Consider the following 22,063-nt stretch of genomic DNA (forward strand, 5'->3'; position numbering starts at 1 on the left):
TCTGGAAGAAAGTAATGTGTTAATATCTTAGTAGTTTTATTCAAGAGGTTGGAGCTTCACATGAATTTTCTAAAATTTTAAGAGTGTCATTTCCACTTTTGTTCATACTTTTGCTAGATAGCACTATCAGAAATGACACTGTTGATAGCACATACCTCACTCACAACGTCTGCTCTGCATTGCTGGCGTTTTATTTTATCTGTAGGGTGTTTTCAACTCCATCTACGACCTTCGCAGTATGACGTGACCTGCAACATTCACTATCTCGTAGTTCATGCCAGTGCAGGGATTTAAAGGTTTTTGCTCCCACAACCTACGACTTCCATGTACCCTGATAGAAAGCCACAAGTGAAAGAAGAGCTTACATACTGATCACTTTGTTTTCCTCATCACTCATGGTGTCAGTGGGTCATCTGAAGTTAGAATTAGGTGATAACTGGTTGCTACTTAATATGTGGATTAAATAATTAGCCAGGGGCCCTGAAGAATTAACCCCAAGTCCAGTGTATCTCCAGCAATATGTCGATATGAGGGTTGTTTTATTTCAGGTTGTGGTTTACACAAGGATTAAAGAGCAGTGTGCCTAGTAATCCCAGGTTGCTTATTTAATAACCACTCTACACATTCATCATCCTTATTGGAGCAAAATGAAAGAACTGTATTTTTAGGTGCAAAAGATGTAAATCTATTGTGTTTATTTTCGCTCATGCCATTTACTGACTATTTGTGTACGCTTTATTTCCTCTAACAGGGACCAGCGGGAAGAGGAGCTGGCAGAATATTACATGAAGAAATATGCAAAGTCTTCAGTAGGAGAACAGTGAGTACTCTTGGTGGAGTAGTGCTGCTTATGGGGTTATGGAATGATTGTTGTTAAAATCCATACTTATAGATGCCAGTCAGCATCATGTGATTGTCGCTCAGTGATTTTCTTTTTAGCTTTATCAACAAATAGCTTATGCCACCTCAGTGTCAGTATCTTGATGGCCTCTGCTTATACTGTTCCATACATAGCCTTCAGTTATTGCTTGCATTGATCCAGCCCACTAATAGCTCATTCAGCAGAATTTTTGTTAAGTGGTCGAAACAACCTTCTTGACATGACTTAGCGGTTAGCAAGCATGACTCCGGTGCGTGAGTGTTGTTGAGACTAGGACGAGACTAGTTATTTATACATCACTTATATGTAGACATGCAGGTTGCTGTTCCTAATTCTTCTGGATATTAGAGCTTTGACCTGACATAAAAAAGCATCAGGATATTTATTCATAGGTGTTCCTGGCAGTGGAACTCCGTATTACTTCCCTTGCCAAGGAAGTCCTTGTAAACCCAAAGTAACCAGGCAATCTCAGCTCCTTATGACAGCGGAGTGCTGCACTCAGATCCACAGTAAGACTTTTAAGGACACGCCGATGCAATGCTCTCCACTGAGGCCAACAGTGGGGCAGTCACAGATCTTCTTGTCCATGCAGTGCTGCCCTAAGACCTATTGTAAGCACCAAGTTCTGTTTTTGTTGGCTAGGTTTTGCACCAGATTTCACAGCTTGGCAGTCCAAGGCTTTTAAATGGTTATGGTCTTAAAATTGACAGCACAGTAATTCTTTTCTAGGAGATTATGAAGCTTTACATAGAGACCCACAACACTGCGCTAGTTTTAGCTCTTGTTGACCATGGAGCAGGCCAATGAAAGTCTTAGGAAACACATTTCTGGGTCTAGGTAACTGTACCCCTAGCCATGTGCTGTCTGCTATTTAGCCTTTCTGTAGAAATTAAGCTGAATCACTTCTCTTGATGGATTTGTTTGTCGTTATGTCTCTGCTGGTACATTGACTTTCTGCTAATCTGTACCTCCTTTCTCTTCTTGATTTGCAGTGTCCATGGCGGATTAGACGAACTGTCAGATGACATCACCCAGCAGCAGTTATTGCCCGGTGTCAAGTAAGAAATACCATGTATTTTGGATTAGATGGGAGTCTGGAATAATATTTGTGTCACTATCTCGTTCTGTGTTTGTCATATTCTCCAACAGCACAGTGGTGTATGTGTGTATGCCTGCCTGCATCTGGGACACAAGAAAGTGCTTTTCTAGAAGTGCCGCACAAATCTAAATTTCGTTGCAGTACACCCTTCTTTTTCTGTCACAGGTTTGAACTGTCTTATAACAAGCATGAGATCCTCTCAAACAGGTGTTTTTCATGTGTCCTTCTAGTGGGGCTCAAATTATCTTGTAGCCTTTATTTAGGGAATAGACATATGTATGTAGGAGTCTTAGTCGCTTTGTGTGTGTTGCCCAGGGAAGTGGTCTACTATTTATGAACTGCATACCACTATATATCCCATTGATAATCATTTCCGCTAGAAAATGCATTTCAGTGACCCATATTTGTGTCTGCTCTGCTAACAAGCCTTCTCTCCTCTTCAAACAGAGATCCTAACCTCTGGACAGTGAAATGTAGGGTAAGTACAGGATTTATGTCCCTTTTCAGGAAAACAATAATCTAGCAGGAAAATATCTCGTGGAGTAGCACACATGCAATTACGATCTGTATGCTTCTTGCATATTATATTCCGTATCAGTTAGGTTTCTAAGAGCAATGAATGTAAGTACCATTGAATTTGATAACTTCAATTGAGAAGTAAGTTAAGAGTTATTATCACTGTGCTGTTTAGGTGTGGTTGGTGAGTGAAGAACCATTGTGCGATCGGAAGTGCGAGAATTCAAATAAGACCGAATGTTCTTTCTACATTAGATTTGTGTTTAATAGCCAGTGAGACTGAACAAACCAATATAGAACTTGCTTGAGTTAAGTAATGACATTGCCAGAATTGCCTGTTGAGGAATTATCCCTTTGTCATTTGCCCCTCTCGGGTCTCCCCTAAATTAGGTTATCATTAGCACTTGTTGTTCAGGATGGACATGGGGGGTCAGAACTTAATTACTGTCACTCTATTCCTCTCTTTAGATCGGTGAGGAACGTGCAACAGCCTTTTTGTTGATGAGGAAGTATATCGCCTACCAGTTTACGGACACAGTAAGTCAAGAGTTGCTGCTGTTGACTTTGCATATTTTTGCCAGAACAGTACAGTTCATGTTCCTTGAAATTCTTGTGTTGACTGCACTGTGGCCTAGATAGAATGATCTTGTTACATTGGTTCAGTCCCCAGCTAGCAATAATATTCAGTTAAACTAGTTTGCATTTAACATTTTCTTAGCAAAGGAAATAAGTACAGTTCTGATTGTGTGAGAAATGTATTGCTCTTGCACGGTCACTGTGCAAATTTCTAATAGATACTTTTGCTTTGATAGATTGTTTTATTTGAAATATACCTGCAATAGATTGAAACCCTGGGTGTTTAACTTGCATCTATTTAGCCTGTTGGGCCCACTTGCATTACAACTAAACGTGATTATGCTCTAGTACATACGTGGTCTTGACTCACCCAAGTTCCATTCTCATTGTATGTCTAGGTGTGTGTGACTCAGTTCAAATCCATTAAGGGAAAGATCCTCTCTGTAGTGACAGTTACACAAGAGCATTTGGCCTTCTCCTTCCCCACCATGCCTATGCCACAGCGTAGCTCAGAGTTCGCAATACGTTGTAGAATCTTTCCAAATGGCAACATTTGGAGAGGTTTTACATGGGGAGAGTGGCAAAATTGATCAAAGGTGCATATTTCAATCTACCCAGCTACTTGGGATTTTAGTCCCACAGTCAAACAGTCTCTGACTCTATTGTCGTACAGGTCCTACTAATTCAGTAAGACTGTGCATTTGGGCAACATAAGCATCAAAACTATGGGGATTATGTCCTCTCATACCATTGGAATATGTTGACCTAGTTCTTAGCTAGCTCACAATGCGCCATCTGGACCCCTAAACCTCACAGGGTACCTGATGGTGTCTGCAACCTCAGAACATGACAACCCTAATTCCCCTGAGGAAATCATGGAAACAGATCAACTCTTTCATTGTTAACTCAGACATGCACAAAGGGAGACACAAGAAATACACAAATTGGCATTTCAATATTTATGGAAGTAATTGGATACTTGTTTAAAAAGAAATAATGTGCGCTGCAATGATTAGTAGAAGGAAACAAAGCAATGTAACGGTAACTAGCATTACAAGGATGATGAAAAAGATGCATAATTTAACCATGATGATTATTGCATTGGTTATATGAATACATATAATTTAACTCCTACCTAGCACTACCTATCCTAGAGAGAGAGCACAGGGTGAATGTGATTCTGCCAGATACCGTGGATTGGTCTAACTCCCCATTTGCCTGTTTCATCCGGAAACCAGTCTGGCGTAGAACAGACCGCCGTCCCTCTCAGGATAGTGATGAGATTCAGCTGGTCAAGAATTCAGGGAAAAGGAAATGCTCTTCTGCCGAATAAAGGCTTGGGCAGCTTATATAATGAAAACTGGACCCATTCGCACTGTGCCTGAGTTCAGATCCGGCTGTCATTGTTGATTCTACCAATTCAGAGTTGTCTCTAAATAAACAACAATATGGTAGGACGCAGTGTACTTGGTCCTTGATCAAAATGTATGGTGGTATGATAATGTGTCTACAAAGAAATGTATTTGTAAACAAAACACTTCCGAGTACACTATCTAATGTAAGCACGCACGTTAAAATGCGCCAAAATTCATTGGCTAAAAAAAAATGTGAACGTGTAAAAACCTCATTTAAAAAGCTCTTTTTTACATATTGCTCTCCTGCCACTTTTAGTTGCGTCATGTACTTTCTATTTGTTGTGTTGTTACTGACGGAACATCAACAATGTTTTACTTCATCAAGGAAGGAGAGAACCCAGGTCTCGTTCTTTGTCTACTAGAAGTTGCATTCATCCAATCTGGAATCAAAGAAACTAGAAGTAGCTGCTTTAAACAAACCTTTTCATGCAGTTCGCAAATAGAATAAGAACCACAAATTTATTCAGTCCGAAATTCTTGAACCTGGGGTTTTTACTTGGATTCAGAACTTGCTTCTCGAATGGTATTGAGGGAAAGTCTTTGCTAACCTGTTAGTTGGTCTCAAATATAATCCACAGGACTCTCCAAAATTTAAAAAGTGCAATTTTAGTATCACCAGCTGTGGTTCTCGGAACAACACCTCTTGTAACACAAACAATGTCCCTGTTGTCCATATCGCCTAGTACTGTAAGAGGAATCAATTTTTCATTCCTACCTACAGTTGCAAACTTGAGAGCCATGTTTCTAAAAACAATACAAAAATTGAGAGCGGTGTGTTGAGAGATTAGGTGTACAACTCCACAATAGTTTGCCTCCTTCCTTGCTAACATCAGTCATGTTGTATCTGTGCCTCCCATTGGATTTGGTTGTTGTCTTAGAGGTTCACCAGGAGTTGGCACACTTCCCAATCTCTTTTCCGTCTCAAATTATAGCCCCTAGGGGAGTTGATCTGTTATTTTGTTTTCAAAGTCCTTTGACGCTGAGTTTTCAGAGTCATTATGAAACATCCCTGAGCATCTTCTGAATTTGCTTAGGTTACCCAGAACAAGTAGTGTCTTGTAGTCCACCATTCATAAAAAGTAGGTGAGGAGGTAATTTTCCAGTTACGTTTTCTCTGGATATGCATAGTCATCATTCTATAGACTATATTATGTGATCTTCTGTTGTGTGTGTATATATATAGCCAAGTAAAATACAACTTATTTGGGGTGAATGCACTAGATTGCTGAGTTTCTGAAGGATATTAGTCAACATTCCTGTTTTAGGAGGTATGTTGCAAGCATGTGTAGTTTTTCTGATGAATACTTCTAACCGCAGACTCCTCACCTTTAGAGTATTCCTCCCGGCGCCAGACTGAATCCTGATTTGTTCATACTATTCTTTTCGTGTGCCACCAGGTGGTGCTGTGGCGCTCAGCATTGGCCTCATTCTGCCCTGAAAGTGACAGAGGGGGGAGGGGGGGGGCACATTTAAGCCCCACAGGCCATGATGTGTATCTTTAGCACCCCTGAAGAAGGCCTTCAAGTGCCAAGGATCCACAGGGGCCCTCAGTGTGATTTCTGCTGGTGGATCCATCCTCTGCACTGTCTGAACTTCTCTGACCTGTTTCAGGTTTAGCACCAACTCTGGTGGTGACTTTCACACCCTCTCCAACACCATCGTCTGTCCCTCCTTTTTGCCGACTCTGGAGGAGAATCTGATGCAGATTCTGATGTCTGACCCCAAACCAGCATCGGTTCAATCCCGACGAGGTTGCAATCTGAATCTGCAACACTAAACAGAGTATCCATTAACAAAGGGCTAAGGCAGGACTGTGTTCTAGACCATATTCTTGTAACATATTAACCGCAGATATAGAACCCTCTTTGATAAATCCAAAATCGTGCCCTCAATCAACAATCAATCGCTCTCTATTATACAATATGCTTACAATACAGTACTGTTATATTTTTTGCCCATTGGGCTGCAATCTTCACTCAACAACCTGGCTAATTACTGTAACACCAACACGCTAGAAATCAATCCAGTAAAAAACAAAATTGTCCTTTTTCAAGGGGCACGCAAGCGGCACTCCTGGTCGTAGAAATGAGGAGATCATATCATAGACAAGACAAATTCCTATAAATATCTCGGCATAGAGTTCTAGGGCTCGGGTGCCTCAACTCTCCATATGGAAGCCCTGCAAAAAAGGGCCACAAAGATAACCGCGTTGTAGGAAGTGCCTCTTTTTTTTTACATGGTCGCCCCCACGTTTTGCCTGGTACATGATATGATTTTAACGGAAAGTGCACTGGGTTTCTGTTAACCAGGTCCCCAGTTAAAGATCTTTTTCTCCAAAACTGTACAATTGTGTCCCCAATTGGCAATACCTTTAGCACTCTCTGTAAGTCCCTAGTAAATGGTACCTAGGGCCTGATGTACTAAAGAGGGTACCCAAGGGCTGCAGCACGAATTGTACCACCCTAAGGGACCCCTCACCAAATCGTGCAGGGCTGCCATTGCAGGCTGCGTGTTTTGGTGCAGACAAAAGTGAAAACACAATTGACATACATCCCTGTGTGCCATGTCCTTTAACGCTGCATGTAATATTTGTAAGTCCACCTACAGCAGGCCTTACAGCTCAAAGGCAGGGTGCATTATATTACATGTGAGGGCATATCTGCATGAGCAGATATCCCCTGTGCTGGTCAGTTCCATTGCACAAGTGATAAGGGCTGCAAACTAAGACGCCTGTCCCCATGCCCCGGTGGAGGGAGAACTGACCAGCCCCTGTGGGATGGGAAACCCACGGACGAGTGGGGAACCTGAGGGGTCTCTGGAGAGGGCAGAGAAGCCTGTGTGGCCGACAACTGTAGAGAACGGAAGAGCAGGTCTGGGGGCTGAGGACGTGGAGATGGCGTAGAATCCGCCTTGGAATCCGCCAGGGAAAAAGCCACGAGGCGGCGCCCAGTATCCGCAGAAGAGGAGACGAGGAAACGACAACCCTCTGGAGAGGAAGGGACGTCCGGTGAAGAATCCATAAGCTGACATCGGGACGGCTCCGGGGAGTCCACCACAGACACCAATGAATCATTGACTGGCACCGAAGCGTCCACCTGCGGCTTCGGGTCGGCCTCCCCCACCACGTGCCGCATCGGAGAGGAAGGCGGGGTCGGAGCCGAAGCGGCCAATGAACGGCACCGAAAAGGCGCCGACTCGGCAGCCGCCTGCGCCGAGGACTGAAAGGGGCCCGGGGAAGCGCCCCGGTGCCCGGCCTCCACCCGTGGTGCCGCCACCGCCGGGGAGGAAAGCCGCTGACGCCGAAGAGGCGTCTGCTCGGCCTCCGGGAAGACAGCCGCCTGCCAAGAGGACCAAGGGGGACTTGGGGGCGAGCCCAGAGTCCCGGCAACCACCTGTGACAACGCAGGGGACCCCACAGAGCTTTGCGGCGAGGTACCCTGGGCCGAGGAGGGGAACCCCGAAGGGCCACACCTCGACGGCACCACACCACCAACTCCTGAAGCCGAACTAGTCAGCGCCAGGGGCGAAGCCGCCGGCGAATCCACAGAGGGCCCCGCGCGTGGCGAGGAATCTACGGATAGGGTTGGAAGAGGAGAAGGTGGAGGGTCCAAGGAAGCCTGCAGAGCTGCAGCGTAGGCTGTTATCTGGGCCCTCGTCGCCCCAATGATAGGAAACGGCGGATAGGTTGGCGACGGACGAGGGTGCACGTCCCGGGAGGGACCAGCGCCCTCTGCTGAAGGAGGACGGGGCCTCGGCAGCAAACTGCAAGACTTACCGACGGGCGAACGACGCCCATGGGGCCTCGGCGAAGGACGATGCCACAGCCGAAAACGGCGGCCCCTGTTCCCATCCGAGGTAGGAGACGGACGCTGCGACAACAACAACACCGACCTGGACAACCTGGCCGACAGCAACTTCATCCGGCGCTCCCGCCGGGACTTCGACTTGAGATGCTGACAAGCCTCGCAGTCCGTAGAGTCATGGTGCTCGCCCAAGCACCACATGCAAATAGTGAGGGTCCATCTCCGACATCTGACGTGCACAAGAAGTGCACGTCTTGAAGCCCGAAGGCATGGTACACTGTTCCCAACTCAAGGGCTAAAGAGGCCCGAAAACAGGCCAAGGAGCTCGCTCCGGATCTGCGTAGCACGTGGAAAAGAAGGAAACTGACGTCAGCGCGCTGCGGTGGGACTTATGTGACCTTGCCGACGTCACGTCCGCGGACGACGTCAGGGCGGGGTCATGTGGTACGGCCCCCGGAGCGCAGAGATGCTGTGGCAATGTTTTCCGGATCCAGTCTCATGCCTAGGTATAATTCTACGTTAAGGAATCTGCGGCTAGAACCGTCTCTACCAGATACATTGTTACCGAAGGTAAGTAACTTGTACTTCTGACCTCCCAGGGTTACAGCCTCTGCTCTCAGGAGGTCAGAACCAAAGCATACACGGGAAGAGGGTGTTCAAACCCCCTCCCTCGGGATGACCTGCTGTTAAGCATTCCAAGGCAGGAGAGCTTCAAAGAAGCCACTGCTTCTAAAATACAAATCTGTCTCATCTCACTGGAGAGGAAGCCCATACCCCCTTTGTCCATAGGCTTTTGGCACATGAACAGGCAGGAAAATCAGACAGTTAGGCGTGCCCACCCTCCAGGCAGTACTACCCCTAAGGTGAGAAAAAACAATGTAAGCAGTGGTGAACTAGACAGACTGCACTTCAGTCATAGTTTACACATTATATATAATGTCCTGTGCACTACTTAACCGGCGCCTGCCGCTTTTTCTGTGCCACTGTCTAGCAGATCAGAGATTATTGCACATGGAAAGGTGCACCAGCAAAAAGTAAACAATCAATATATATTCAGAATATATTCTTTATAATGTTTATTCTACAATCCGAATGGATAAAATACAGCCAGCGCGTTTCGTTCCAACTACTTCTGGAACTTTCTCAGGGCTGAAAATAACATACAAACATATAAAAAATACAATTCAAACAATAAACATCTAACAAATGTCACATTGATATATGACAAATTTACATAAAAGACTATTCGATAGACAAATGACCTATCATGAAACACACACTATTTCTCAGACTGGCACATTAAACATGAAATATAAAACGTAAAACAATCCCTTCATCAAAATCTCATGTAGGGCAATACTAAACTTTAGTGTCATTGCCCATTGTACATGTATAAAACCGTTGTGTAAATGACAGAAAAGAACATAGAAAACACCCTCAATGTAATAACCAAAAAATATAACAAACAACGTGGGGGGAAAAACAGACATTCAGCACAAATTGAATCTAATAACCACATAATAATTATATCCTAACGCATGAGATAGGTTTGCACCCCATTTACCATTAGTTTTTAATATACATGCACATACATTCTAATCGATATTTTTATATCTTCATAAAGCTGAACGACGTTATTTTAATAATCCTATACATTTCCCTCCAAGAAAAAGATTTTTGTTTTCACCTTAAAGTCATTATATGTAGATGTGTTCTTAGATTATATATACTAACATATCCAAAATATATAATAATAGTCCTTCGCAGTAATTCGTAGGTAAAGTTGTTATGTCTCGGCTTGTATCGATAGAATTAGTCTAAGTCTCTGTTCGATACCTGCATGGATAATATAGCGCAATAATTCTCGTATGCCTTGTAAATGGAGCTATTCAGAAAGGTAGAAGTATAACTACAAAATAATAATGGTAGATAAGAGTTGTATAGCGCCGCCAAGGTGCCTATTTCCACCACAATAGTCAAAAGGCCCCCTTTCTATGGTCAATAAGTGCAACCATGTCAGATTATGAAACTGGCGCCATGGCTGAAAAACGCAGTGCCTCAACACCTAAGGTACTTAAAACTTCTCTTCTGCCAATGGGCTTTTCAGGGGCCCAATCAAACCATGCATCGTACCGAAGATTTACAAATGCGGAAAAAACAAGCCCACCGGTCAACAACACAAACTCACAAATTCACTCGTAGCTAATACAATTGAAAGAAGCGGAATGTATATTTTCTTTAAATTGTATAAGCTACGGGTGAATTTTTTTTCGGTAATTTACGGGGCTTTATAGCGTTGTCTTTTCACATGGAATATTCGTATTTGGGTTGTTGACCGGTGGGCTTGTTTTTTTTGCATGTCTTTGGTACTATGCAGGGCTTGATTGGCCTAGCCAGAAAGCCCATCAGCAACAATACATGTATTCCGGCTAATCTTTTGGCGCCCTAATTCCTCCAGGGAATCTTAGACCTAATTAGAATTTGGACTCATAGACCAAACGCTGGGCCAGAGCACCAATTTATTGAAACTGTGGCTCAAATTAAAGCAAGCCGATGTCGGCAGCTTCTGATTTCACCTTGGCCAAGAGATGTTGATTTGGTCCTCATCCACCCTGGCAAGTGGTCATTCTAAAGGCTCTGATTGATCAACCAATGACTCTCCCTTGCACTCTGAACATTTCATACGACTCATTCAGAGGTCTCTTAAGGAGTATTATTAAAAGCCAGTAAGTAAAAAATGACTTTCTCATACTACAAGCTATCTCATAAGCGGTTTGCAGTAGCGACTTAAGGTGAACTGAATCCTCAACCCTATCTGACACTCCCTTTATCAAAACCTTACAAACTAAGTTTCCTAAGATTACAGATGGGCCTATTTGACTTTGTGGAAGTAGCCCAAAAGTGGAAATTCACACAGGTAGGAGTCGCCTAGTGCTTCTGCCCCTACCCGAAGGAATCTGGCACACGTATTGCGCATCTGCCCTGGGTTTGAGTGGGAAAGGCGATTCTGGCGTAAGCCATTATTTCGAGAATTGTACATTCCCCTCTTGTCAGGAGGCGATTTGTACACTGCTTCAAGGGTAAGGGCGGCAGGCTCATTGAAGTCCTTGTGAAGTTAATGTAGTGAACAGCCACAAAATCTGTTTCATGGGGGAAACTCTGGATTTCCCGCAAAGGGAACACATCTATGACTTTCTAACACTACCAAAGTCTGAGCCGATGCTTCCACTACTGCAGAGGTACTCTCATAGATTCAAACTTGGATGAACGTTTACCAGCATGCGGAGAAGACAGTGGGGTTGATTTACTCCTGTACTATGATGATGACCGCCTTTACAAGGCTGGTGAGCTTGATACTTTCCTTGATATGGGGTTGAATTTGCTTTTTGAGCCCGCCAATGGAGGGAAATGCCTTCTTTGCTGTCATAATTCATGGACCTACAACTGCCTTCCGATGCAGTCAAAAAAATGTCTTCACAAAATCTTTTCAGCCTGAGCCAGAATTACCTGCACTCTTTCTTATTTGAACGAAGCCCTCACTGAAACCTCAATGGGCACTTGGTCTAAACTCTGTTCTTGCCGCCAGTAAATAGGCAGGTAGCCAGATGTCACAGCTGGCTGGGGTGGTTGGTGGATTCGAGAGGTTTCGGGTCTTGTTTTTCCTGAACTCTAGAGCTATCTTGTATTCTTGATTGTTCAAGTAAAGATGAATCTGATAGAGACATCTAGCCGCAGATTCCTTAACTTAGAATATCCCCAGGCGTCAGACTGGATCCGGAAAACCTTTTTTGCAGCAGCACCTCTGCGCGCCGGGGGACTGCACCACACGACTCCGCCCTGACGTCGTCCACGTACGTGACGTCAGCGAGGTCATATAAGTCCCTCCCGGCGCACTGACGTCGGTTCCCTTCTTTTCTGCGTGCAACGCGGATCCTGAGTGAGCGGTTCCTCTGGTCTGGCTTCGTGTCTGGAACAGTACTTCCTGTTCGCGGCAAATGTCCGCGACAGACCAGCATCTTATTTGTATGTGGTGTCTGGGCGAGCACCACAACTCCACGGACTGCGAAGCCTGCCGACACCTTAAGCCGAAGTCCCGGCGGGAGCACCGGATGAAGCTTCTTTCGGCACGACTGTCCCGGTCGGAGTCGTCTCATCCCACTGCCTCTTCAACGCAGTTTTGCCGTCGATCGCCCTCTGGGGCCCGAGGCCGTCGTTCGCCACTTCTTGGTAAGTTGCGGCGCAGGTCGCCAAGGTCCTCAACCTCACTTTCATCTGTTGTTGGGGGCACTGGTTCCCGGAATATTCCGGACGTGCGCCCCCGACAGTCGTCCCCCCCCCCCTCTATCCGCCCTATCCGGGTGCGGGGGCGACTCGGGCCCAAATGGTGGCTTATGCCACGGCTTTGCAGGCCTCCCTTGGGTCCTCTCCAGTCCCTGGGGCGTCCTCACGGCCTCCCCTATCTGTGGGGTCCCTGACGGACTCGCCGGTGGGTTTGCCCCTGGCGTCAAATGAGCCTTTGCCCTCCAGGGATGTCGCAGATGTGGTATCGTCCATATGGCGTCGTCCGGGTGCGGCCCGGCTTGGTCCCCCTCTACGACCCATTGCACCCCTGCCGCACCGCATAGTCCTGTGGGGCTCCCTGTGGTGTCGCAGGTGGTTGCTGGTGCTCAAAGTCTCGCTTTGTGCACGCCTCGGCCTTCTGGGCAGGCAGCCGCCTGTCCGGAGCCCAGGACGGCGCCGTAGACTCTCCTCCCCAGCTGTGCCTCCGCTTCTTTCCCTGGAGTCGGAGCCTGTTGTGGTTGAGGCTGTGCCGGTGCGGCGCCGGAGGTTTGCCTCACCGGCTCCGGCGCCTTCTCCTTCAGAATGAAGAGCTTGTCGTCTCCCCGGCTCTGCCTCTGCTTCCATCGGAGTCGGAACCAGTCCGGGTTGATGCTGAGTCTGCGCCGGTGGCTTGCATCCCCGGCTCCGGCGCCTTCTCTTTCTTCGGAAGGGGAGCTTATCGTGGATTCGGCACCGGATGGAGCCGACTCGACGCCGGATGGAGACGAGTCGGCGCCGGACAAAGCTCGGTCGGCGCCTACTAAAGTGGTTTTGGCGCGGCATCGACGTCGGGTTGTTGACTCTTCTCCGGAGGAGAGAGTTTGGCGTCACCCTCACGCCCGGCATCACCAGATGTATTCTTGCCTGTGCCTCCCTTAGAGTATGTGGATCCTGCAGGATCCCCACCTTCTCAAGAGCACCCGCACCAGACAGGCTCCTCGCCTCCTCAAGAGCCTCATCAGGACCCTGTGAGAAAGTGGCTCTATATATACTGTTACCAAATAGGTAGAGTGTGTACAGAGTCCACAGTCCCCAGAGGTTTGGCAGAGGTTAAAGTTAGATATAACCTTACTCTCTAAAGTGGTAGCTTGGTCGAGCAGTAATGCAGTATCAGAGGACAGTGTAAAGCATTTGTTGTACACACTCAGTCAGCAAATGGTCTCACACACTTAACAACTGAACTCTAGGCCAATGCTTTATATAAAAAATATGTGGTTGTTTTATTTTAGAACCAACAATAGGTATCAAAATATACTTTCTCAGAATGAGAGGCTTTAGTTAAATACTTTTGCAATATGTAATTGACTTTTGTAGGTAATAGTTACAGGTTGTTGCAATAGGCAACACAATTTCAAACACAATAATACATTGAGCTCAATGTGAATTTTAAGTTATTTGCAATAGATTACTTTCAGGATTACTTTTCTAATTCCAGGACTGGATCCTAGATTCAGTCCTGGGACAGGTCTTGGAAACAAGTGAGTAAATTCGTTTTAGTTACTGTTGTGCTTTTTAGGCAATATTTTGATTTTTTTAAAGTTGACACTTGTAAGAAATGTCATAGAAAAACAGCCAATGAGTCCCTATGGGAGAAAATTCAAGTTACAGGTAAAGTATGTTCTCGTTACTTTTGTAATCCAGGGCTGGTCTCCTAGGCTCAGTACTGGGACCTCTATATAAAACAGGTAAGTAATTACGTTTTCACAGTTGGTACGATTTTTTTTAATTTTTTTTTTTTTATTTCAAATCATTTTTATTGAAATAGCAAAGACAGTACAGTAACTCTTCCGTACAAAAAGGTCAAATCAGTCTATGTCCGACACTACAATACAGAAATCAATAGAAACAAATAGCTATACAAATAATAAAGCAAATCCACTCCAGCTTGCATCATCAGTATACAGGTACAACTGTGTATATACAATACCTAATGTGTGGGTGCGGCGACCCTGGGCTCAAGAAGTTAATCACAACCCAACTCCCAACCCCGAACAGAGGGACCAAACCCCAGCAAAATCTCAAGGTGGCTCGTAATGAAAGGAGGAGGCGTCCAATGATTTCCAAAGCCTTCTGTTGGAAGGGCTCCAAGTAGAAGCTTGCAGGGCCGGATTATTAGAGCCTCTTAGGAAGGATAGCCATTCCTGCCAGATTTTGAAGTTCACCTCCTTCGCATTTTTCCATTTGCAAAGAACCACTTTACATGCCATTGTTAACATTAAGTCCAAAAGCTGACTACCTTGGACTGTCGGTATTTGTGGGTCCAGCGCCCCCAAAAGAACGTACACAAAGTCCTGTACAGGCCGTATCTTGAATACATGATAAATGCAGTCAAATATTTTCCCCCAGTAATCCCCTAATGAAGGACAGGTAAATAGCATGTGTGCAAGATCACCAGAGCCTGATTGACAATTCCAACACTCAGGAGACTCCCTTAATTTACATTTGAAAAGCTTGTCAGGCGTCCAATATGCCCTGTTGAGCAGCATGTATTTCGTTTGAAATAGGATGGGTGAGACTTTGTGTGTCAGGGCCAACTTATGGATCATATCCCAGTCAAAAGCTATGCCTGTTGAATTTGGCTCAGCCTCCCATATTGATTCCGCCCTTTTATGTTTTGCTGTGGGCAAAGGCAATAACAATTTATACACCCTCGACACGAAGTGGCCAGCATGCACAAGACGAGGGATATGAAGTATTAGCCATGGAGTATAAGGAGAGAAATTACGTGCGGTCAGCATCGCTTTGATTCTTAGAAAGTCATAAAAATCCATCGGGGTAAGATCATACCTCTGTTGCAAGGTCGAGAACGGCAGTGGAGCCGTATCATCATATAAGTCCCTCACCAAATTAATGCCCCTCTTGGACCAAGACTCCCAGATTAGACTATTACCATTATATTTGAGATGGGCATTTCTCCACAAGGACATAAACGACGACCTAGCGAATGTCAACTTTGTTTTATGCGTTTGGTCGAGTCTAAGCAATGCCCTTCTAGTATTCAGCATAATATATTTGGAGTGTGGTAGGTGTGACAGGTCCATCGTAAGAAGGGCTTCCAGAGGCGCATGTTCTACCAGTGACTTCTCAATATTAACCCATAGTGGCGTATAAGCTGGGGATTTTATCAACCACTGGGCACCCTGTTTGCAGAGATACGCTGTCTGATAGTTCCTGAACGAGGGGAGACCCAGGCTGCCTTTATCTTTTGCTAATTGCAGCTTCTTCAGTGAGACTCTGGCTTTCTTGCCCTGCCACAGAAAATTACCAAACAGCTGATCCACCTTGTTAATAAAATTATCCGAGAACGTCATAGGGAGCATGCTGGCCAGATAGTTAACCAGCGGAGTTGACATCATTTTGAGCGTCTCCGCTCTACCCCACCAGGAGAGAAACTTTGGAGACCAACCCTCCAGCAATGTAGATATCTTTTTAAGGGTCAGTTCTTCATTCACTTTCAGCGTAGAGATCAAATCTTTATCGAAGTCTAGCCCCAAATATTTAAAGCACCGAGGCTGCCATGTAAGACCGGAATCCCCAATGATCCCTTTATCCCCAACATTGTTCAGTAGCTTAACCTCCGTCTTGTCTTTATTGAGTTTATACCCAGATACTCTGGAGAATTCCTCAATATCAGACATGAGTGCAGGTATGGCCTCATCTGCTCTTTCTGACATGACAAGCACGTCATCTGCATATGCCGTTAATTTAACAGTGCAATCTCCAAACGGAATACCAGCTATCTTGGGGTCATTCCTTATATGAAATAAGAACGGTTCTATTGCTAACAAGAACAATGAGGGTGACAGGGGGCATCCCTGCCGCGTACCTTGCTTTAAACAAAAGGGGGAGGAGAAAGATCCACCCGCTCTCACTCTTGCCGAAGGACAGCAATATAGGGACATTACCAGTCTTGTAAATGATTCCCCCAGGTTGAATTTACACAAGACTGCTTGGAGGAAGGACCAATCAACCTTATCAAATGCTTTTTCAGCATCTAGTGTTATTGCTGCAGTTGGCGTGCCCAGGAGTTTCGCTTTCTCTAATACATGCGCCAAAATCCTTGTATTGTCACTGGACAACCGATTTTTAAGGAAGCCTGCCTGAGAAGGGTGAATCAACTTGGGAAGAACCCTCTGGAGGCGAGCCGAGAGAATCATAGCCAGACGTTTGCAGTCTATGTTGATCAGCGAAATTGGCCTGTAATTTTTTGGCAGCGAGGGGTCCTTCCCATCCTTAGGAAGCACAGCAATTATAGCTTCCGCCAATGTACCCCTGACCTCACCAGATTTATTAATATCTTGAAATAAATGTAGGAGGGGTTCGACTAAAAGGGAGGGAAAAGTTTTATAAAATTTCGCCGTAAACCCATCAGGGCCTGGAGCTTTCCCTATTTTCAGATGTTTAATTGCAGTCTCTATTTCTAATGCATTAATTGGGCCATTAAGACCGACCTGGTCCTCCACAGAAAGCTGTGGGAGATCGCACTCATCGAAGTACTCCTTAATCCCGGATTCCTCCACTGCTTTATTCTTTGCATAAAGGTCTTCGTAGAATACTCTGAACACCTCCGTTATTTTATCTGGGTCTGAGTGCGAGGATCCCAATGCATCCTTAATGACATTAATAGAGTTTTTCTGGACCTTAAACTTCAAGTACGAGGCTAAGGACTTGCCTGCTTTATTAGACTCACAAAGCTTAAACCGCCTACCCTTATCAAGCCAGACTCCCGCTCGTTCGCTAACTATTTTATTATATTCATATTTTTTATTCGCCAACGCAGCAAGAGACATATCATCCCTATCCTTTAAGTGTCTATTCTCTAGAGTCATAATTTCGGTCTCCAAGGCCTCCAACTACGCATTATAATTTTTGTTCATTGCTGACCTAATCTTGATACACTCTCCCCTTATGGTACTTTTCAAGGCTTCCCACCTAGTGAGATCGGACGTGTCCCCCTTTCTATTAATCTGAAGATAGGAAGAGATCGCCTCATGTATTGTGGACCGGTGCTTATCGCTATTTAGGATTTCATCATTCAAACGCCAAGATGTCTGACGAGAAGATGGTTTGACATTAGCAATTGATAGTGAAATGCACGAGTGATCAGACAGAACACGAGGTTCTATGGTAGTAGACTCTAATCGAGGGACGCCATTCTGAGTTATGAGGATAAAATCAATCCGGGAGTACGAGTCATGTGGGGAAGAGTAAAAAGTATAATCTCTCCCAGTGGGATTCTGGAGCTGCCATGTATCCACTAAGTTGAAGCGACGACACAAATTGAGAGAAGCTTTATGTGATTTATTTGTTTAGAAGGGACAACGTGAGTCTCTATCTAAGGTTGCATCCATCGGAAGATTGAAGTCTCCAGCTAATATGTGTACCGTATTATCTGGAATAGTTTCAAGGTGTTTGTTCAGTTTGTTTCAAAAATTCAAATCGCTAGTGTTGGGGGCATATATATTAGTAACATAAAACTCTGTATTATCCCTACTCATTTTGGCCGTGACCCATCTACCGTCAACACTCGCTTCAGAGGATAAGATCTCTACCTTAGACATCCTTGCAACAAGAATCAGAACCCCATTCTTTTTGTTCACAGCCTCAGCACCCACAACCTCATTATGAAATTTATTTCTCAGGTGGTAAAACTGCTTAGCCTCAAGCTTCGTCTCCTGAAGGAAAACAATATCACCCCTTAATCTCTTAACATAATCTAAAATCTTCTGTCTCTTGACAGGCTGGTTCAGACCTTTAACGTTAAAGGACAGTATCTTCAGTTTGTCCACATTGCAGACTCCCAACGGAGAGTTAGTTGAGCTAATTGGCATCGCAAGGTTGCATCATCATATTGATACTTACATATTTCACAACAAGAGCCCAGATAGAGCCGTAATAGAACCCGTCACCACCCTCACCCACGAGCATGAAGGAGATGAAGATTATGCAAGCAAGAGGACATAAAAGCAAAATACACAGAACACAGAACCCTCCCCAAAAACCCCTCAACCCCCCACCCTCCCCACCCCAACTATACGTTGTAGGCATGGTGACTGGAAAGAGATTGCATCGCATCTCCCCCGTGCGTAATCAGTACAGAAAAGAGAACAACATGGAACAGAGGAACTAACACAGTCGATCTGGGGTATGCTCCTACCCACTGTAATATCAAACAACCTGCATTAATATAATATCCGTCATAGACCTCTTCAGCCAGCCTAAGACCAGCAACCCAGCTAACAGGCTACCAACTATCCCATCATACAACCATAAGCGAGGCATGTGGAGCATAACCAACAGCAAACAGGGCCAAGGAAACTGACACCCATTGGAATGAAAGGCATTAACAAAAACATACTATGCAAACAGGTATCAGACACAATTACATTCAATCAACAGAACCATCATTGGAGAGTGACTGGAAGCGGAGAATCGTGCTGTTGGCAACCCTCCACAGGAAGTAGCAAAAGCCCACATAGGACATGAGCGTCAAAGAGAACAGGGATCATTCACTTATAACCTGAGGCCGAGGCCTGCTCAACTGCACCCACTGAGGTATTGGTCTCCATTTTTAAATCTTCCGGGCCATCCAGCATGCGTTTCAGTTTCAAGGGATCTGAAAACAGGTGCGGGGAGCCGTGGACCAACACACGATATTTTGCAGGACCCACGAACCCATATTGGAAGCCTCTTTTCTTTAGTAGTGGTCGTAGAGCCAAGAATGCCTTCCTAACTTCCACTGTCTCTTTACTGTAATCCTGTGAGATGTATATTTTGTCCGATTTCCACAAGATATGATTGTTTTTCCGCATGAAGTCAAGAATTTGCTCTACATGCTGGTATCGTAGTGGCTTACACACAATTGCTCTAGGACCTTTCTGATTCTTACTTATTCTGCCTGGCACCCTATGGGCCCTATCAAACTCCAGAGGTTGGCGAAAGGACAAGTTAGTAGCCTGGGTGAACCAAGACTCCAAGAAGGCTCCACAGCTCCCATGTTGATCCTCCGATCCTTCCGGCAGACCAAAAATACGTAGGTTCCCCCGTCTATTTCTATCTTCCAGCTCCGCCATTTTCCGCGTTGTTTGATCCGTGGTTATGCATAAGCGCTTGATGGCTGCACATGATTTTACCTCTAGGTCCTCAAGTCTGCTAATCCTCGATTCTGCTTCCAACAGCCTTGCATTGGTTTCGCGATTATCTTGCCTAATAGCCGCTACCTCGTCTTTGGTCGCCTTTGCCAGCTCTCTTACCTCTTCTAGCTTATTAAGTATCGGGTCCATCGGGTCCGGATTACTTTTCCCTCCCTTGCTGGGTGAACTTGGATTCGACTGGTCAGATTTAAGTCTCTTCATGCTTTTAACCGAGTCTTTACTGTCAGCCATGGTTGCCAGTCGCACAGATTCCGTGGTCGGTCGCAACAGTCCTCACGTGCTCCACCCTTTACTTGCAGAGATTCTTGCGGTCGCCGTCACCACCGTTGAGTTGTAATAGCCAATTCAGCGATACGCACATTAATCCAATAATTCTACCACACGTGATAACTGAAACGTGTCACCTGGCCCTATTCCAACCGCTACCCCTGCGATTAGTGGATTACCGTGCGGGAACACGCACTTTCATCTGGCGACATTGTCATGTAGTCACATCATAGAAACAGCATATGTGTGCCAGGCTAGACCGCGCAGTCATACGATGGAGCCGTGTGGGAAGGCATAGGATGGTCACGTGAAATCATATGGTAGCAGATGGCAAGATTAAAACCTCGCAACGTAGTGCCAGAATCCCTCACAGCTCCACATTGCCAGATATAGGCTCTGAGGTCGCCGATCCAGGAAAGCAAACCTTACTTCCAGTGGTGTATCAGGATCGGCCGAGAACCCTTGGCTCTGCCTGGGGAAGAGCACCCTCTCCACATTCTCGTCTAGGCGCCGACATTACCACCATTACACGCGAAGCATATCACCAGTCAAGCCCCACAGGCGTCGCAGCAACAACGAGGACCCACCGACTAGGAAACTGGTGCCGCCATCTTACGTGCGCGACAGGCGTCAATGACTCTTCTCCGTGCTACGCCGTCCGTCCGCACCAGCACCTTCGCGCTCCCCACCACATACCGGTTTGTCACCGCATCAGTCCGCAGTCAGTTTCGATGCCATCCGGTTCCGACGGGTTCCGATGGGTGACTTCCAAGCCGGCCGCCCGACACTGGCAGTCAGGCGGTCTCGTCCCCAGCCTTGCTCCTCACGATCCACAGACGGAGCACTCGAGGCGACAGTAAAACTGCTTTCCTGCTTCAAAAAGCCTCCAAACTGCACCTCGAGATCCCCCTCAAATTCCGGTTGATGATTCCACTGTTAGTATCGTTGTAGAAGCGGCGAGGCCCGTTCCTCCGCCCTTATTCGATCTACGCACGGGCAGAGAGAATCACCGAGCCGCCATCTCTCTCGGCGTCCAAACCACGCCCCCGTTGGTACGATTTTTAAAGAATATTTGTAGTTTGCAAAAATCGACACTTAGAAGAAATTTCACAGAAAAACAGTCAATGATTTCCTATTGAAGAAAATTGGGTTAGTGGTAAGTACGGTTGTGAGTACTTTTCAGGGTCAGTACTGGGCACCAAGATCCAGCACTGGGATCTCTCCTAATAGCAGGTGAGTATTTCCGTTTTCGTTACTCGATTTGATTTTAGGTGAATATTTTAAGTTTTAGAAACTCCACACTTTGAAGAAATTTCAGAAGAAACCAGTCAATGTTACCCTATGGAAGAAAATTGGGTTATCGGCTTTTGGGTATGTACTGGACTGGCTGAGTTAAGGTTCTGGGCACAGACTCTGGGGTCTCCCAGGGTCAGGTTTGTACAGTTGTTACACCCTCAGCGGCACTGGGGCGGCCGGGTGCAGAGTGAGATAGGCCCAATGTTCTCCTATGGGAGGCAGGGGGACCTTGGTTGGTGGCTGCTGACTAGCAGGCCACGCGGCTGTGGGAGCTGGGCTCCTGGTCACTTGCTCAGGGCAAATGGGGGAAGTCAGTAGGAGTAGAGGTTACACTGCCAGGGCCACTCGGGCGGCTGGGTGCTTTTAAGCCTTCGGGCGCTCAATAGATTTCAATGGGAAAGCTCCAGGACGAACAAAGGCTGCAAGCTCGGGGGTGAAGATTCTTCAGGTGCCACCACCACTTTTAGAGGTAAGTTGGGTAGTTGGAGGATAGGTAGGTACCCAGGAGTCGGGCACAGGGGGCCGCAGGGGGCCGGTTGCAGGGGTGCCTTTTGGTGTCAGGAAATCTTACCCTCTGTTAATCGCGGTTGGGGGGTCCCTGGTTCTGAGGCTGCAGGCGTCGTCAGGAGCGTTGAGGTGAGTCCTTGTGTGCCGGATTCGGGGTCACAGTCGCCGGGGGGATGTCCTCTGGGTCTTTATCCACTCCGGCACGGGCCATGCTTGGCAGGTGCAGAGTG

General features: G+C 46.1%; 1 protein-coding gene across 2 annotated transcripts in view; it reads left to right on the forward strand.

The window, feature by feature from the left end:
- Positions 1–22,063, forward strand: part of SUPT5H (SPT5 homolog, DSIF elongation factor subunit) — a 166,015-nt gene that overhangs the window by 80,707 nt on the left and 63,245 nt on the right. For both annotated transcript variants that reach the window (XM_085625192.1, XM_085625191.1), the window contains exons 6-9: positions 752–820; positions 1,873–1,938; positions 2,427–2,457; positions 2,964–3,032. In XM_085625192.1, coding sequence (XP_085481318.1) covers positions 752–820; positions 1,873–1,938; positions 2,427–2,457; positions 2,964–3,032 — 235 coding nt within the window. The remainder of the gene's footprint in view (positions 1–751; positions 821–1,872; positions 1,939–2,426; positions 2,458–2,963; positions 3,033–22,063) is intronic.

This window comes from Triturus cristatus, chromosome 9 (assembly GCF_964204655.1).
Source record: "Triturus cristatus chromosome 9, aTriCri1.1, whole genome shotgun sequence".
NCBI classification, from domain to species: domain Eukaryota; kingdom Metazoa; phylum Chordata; class Amphibia; order Caudata; family Salamandridae; genus Triturus; species Triturus cristatus.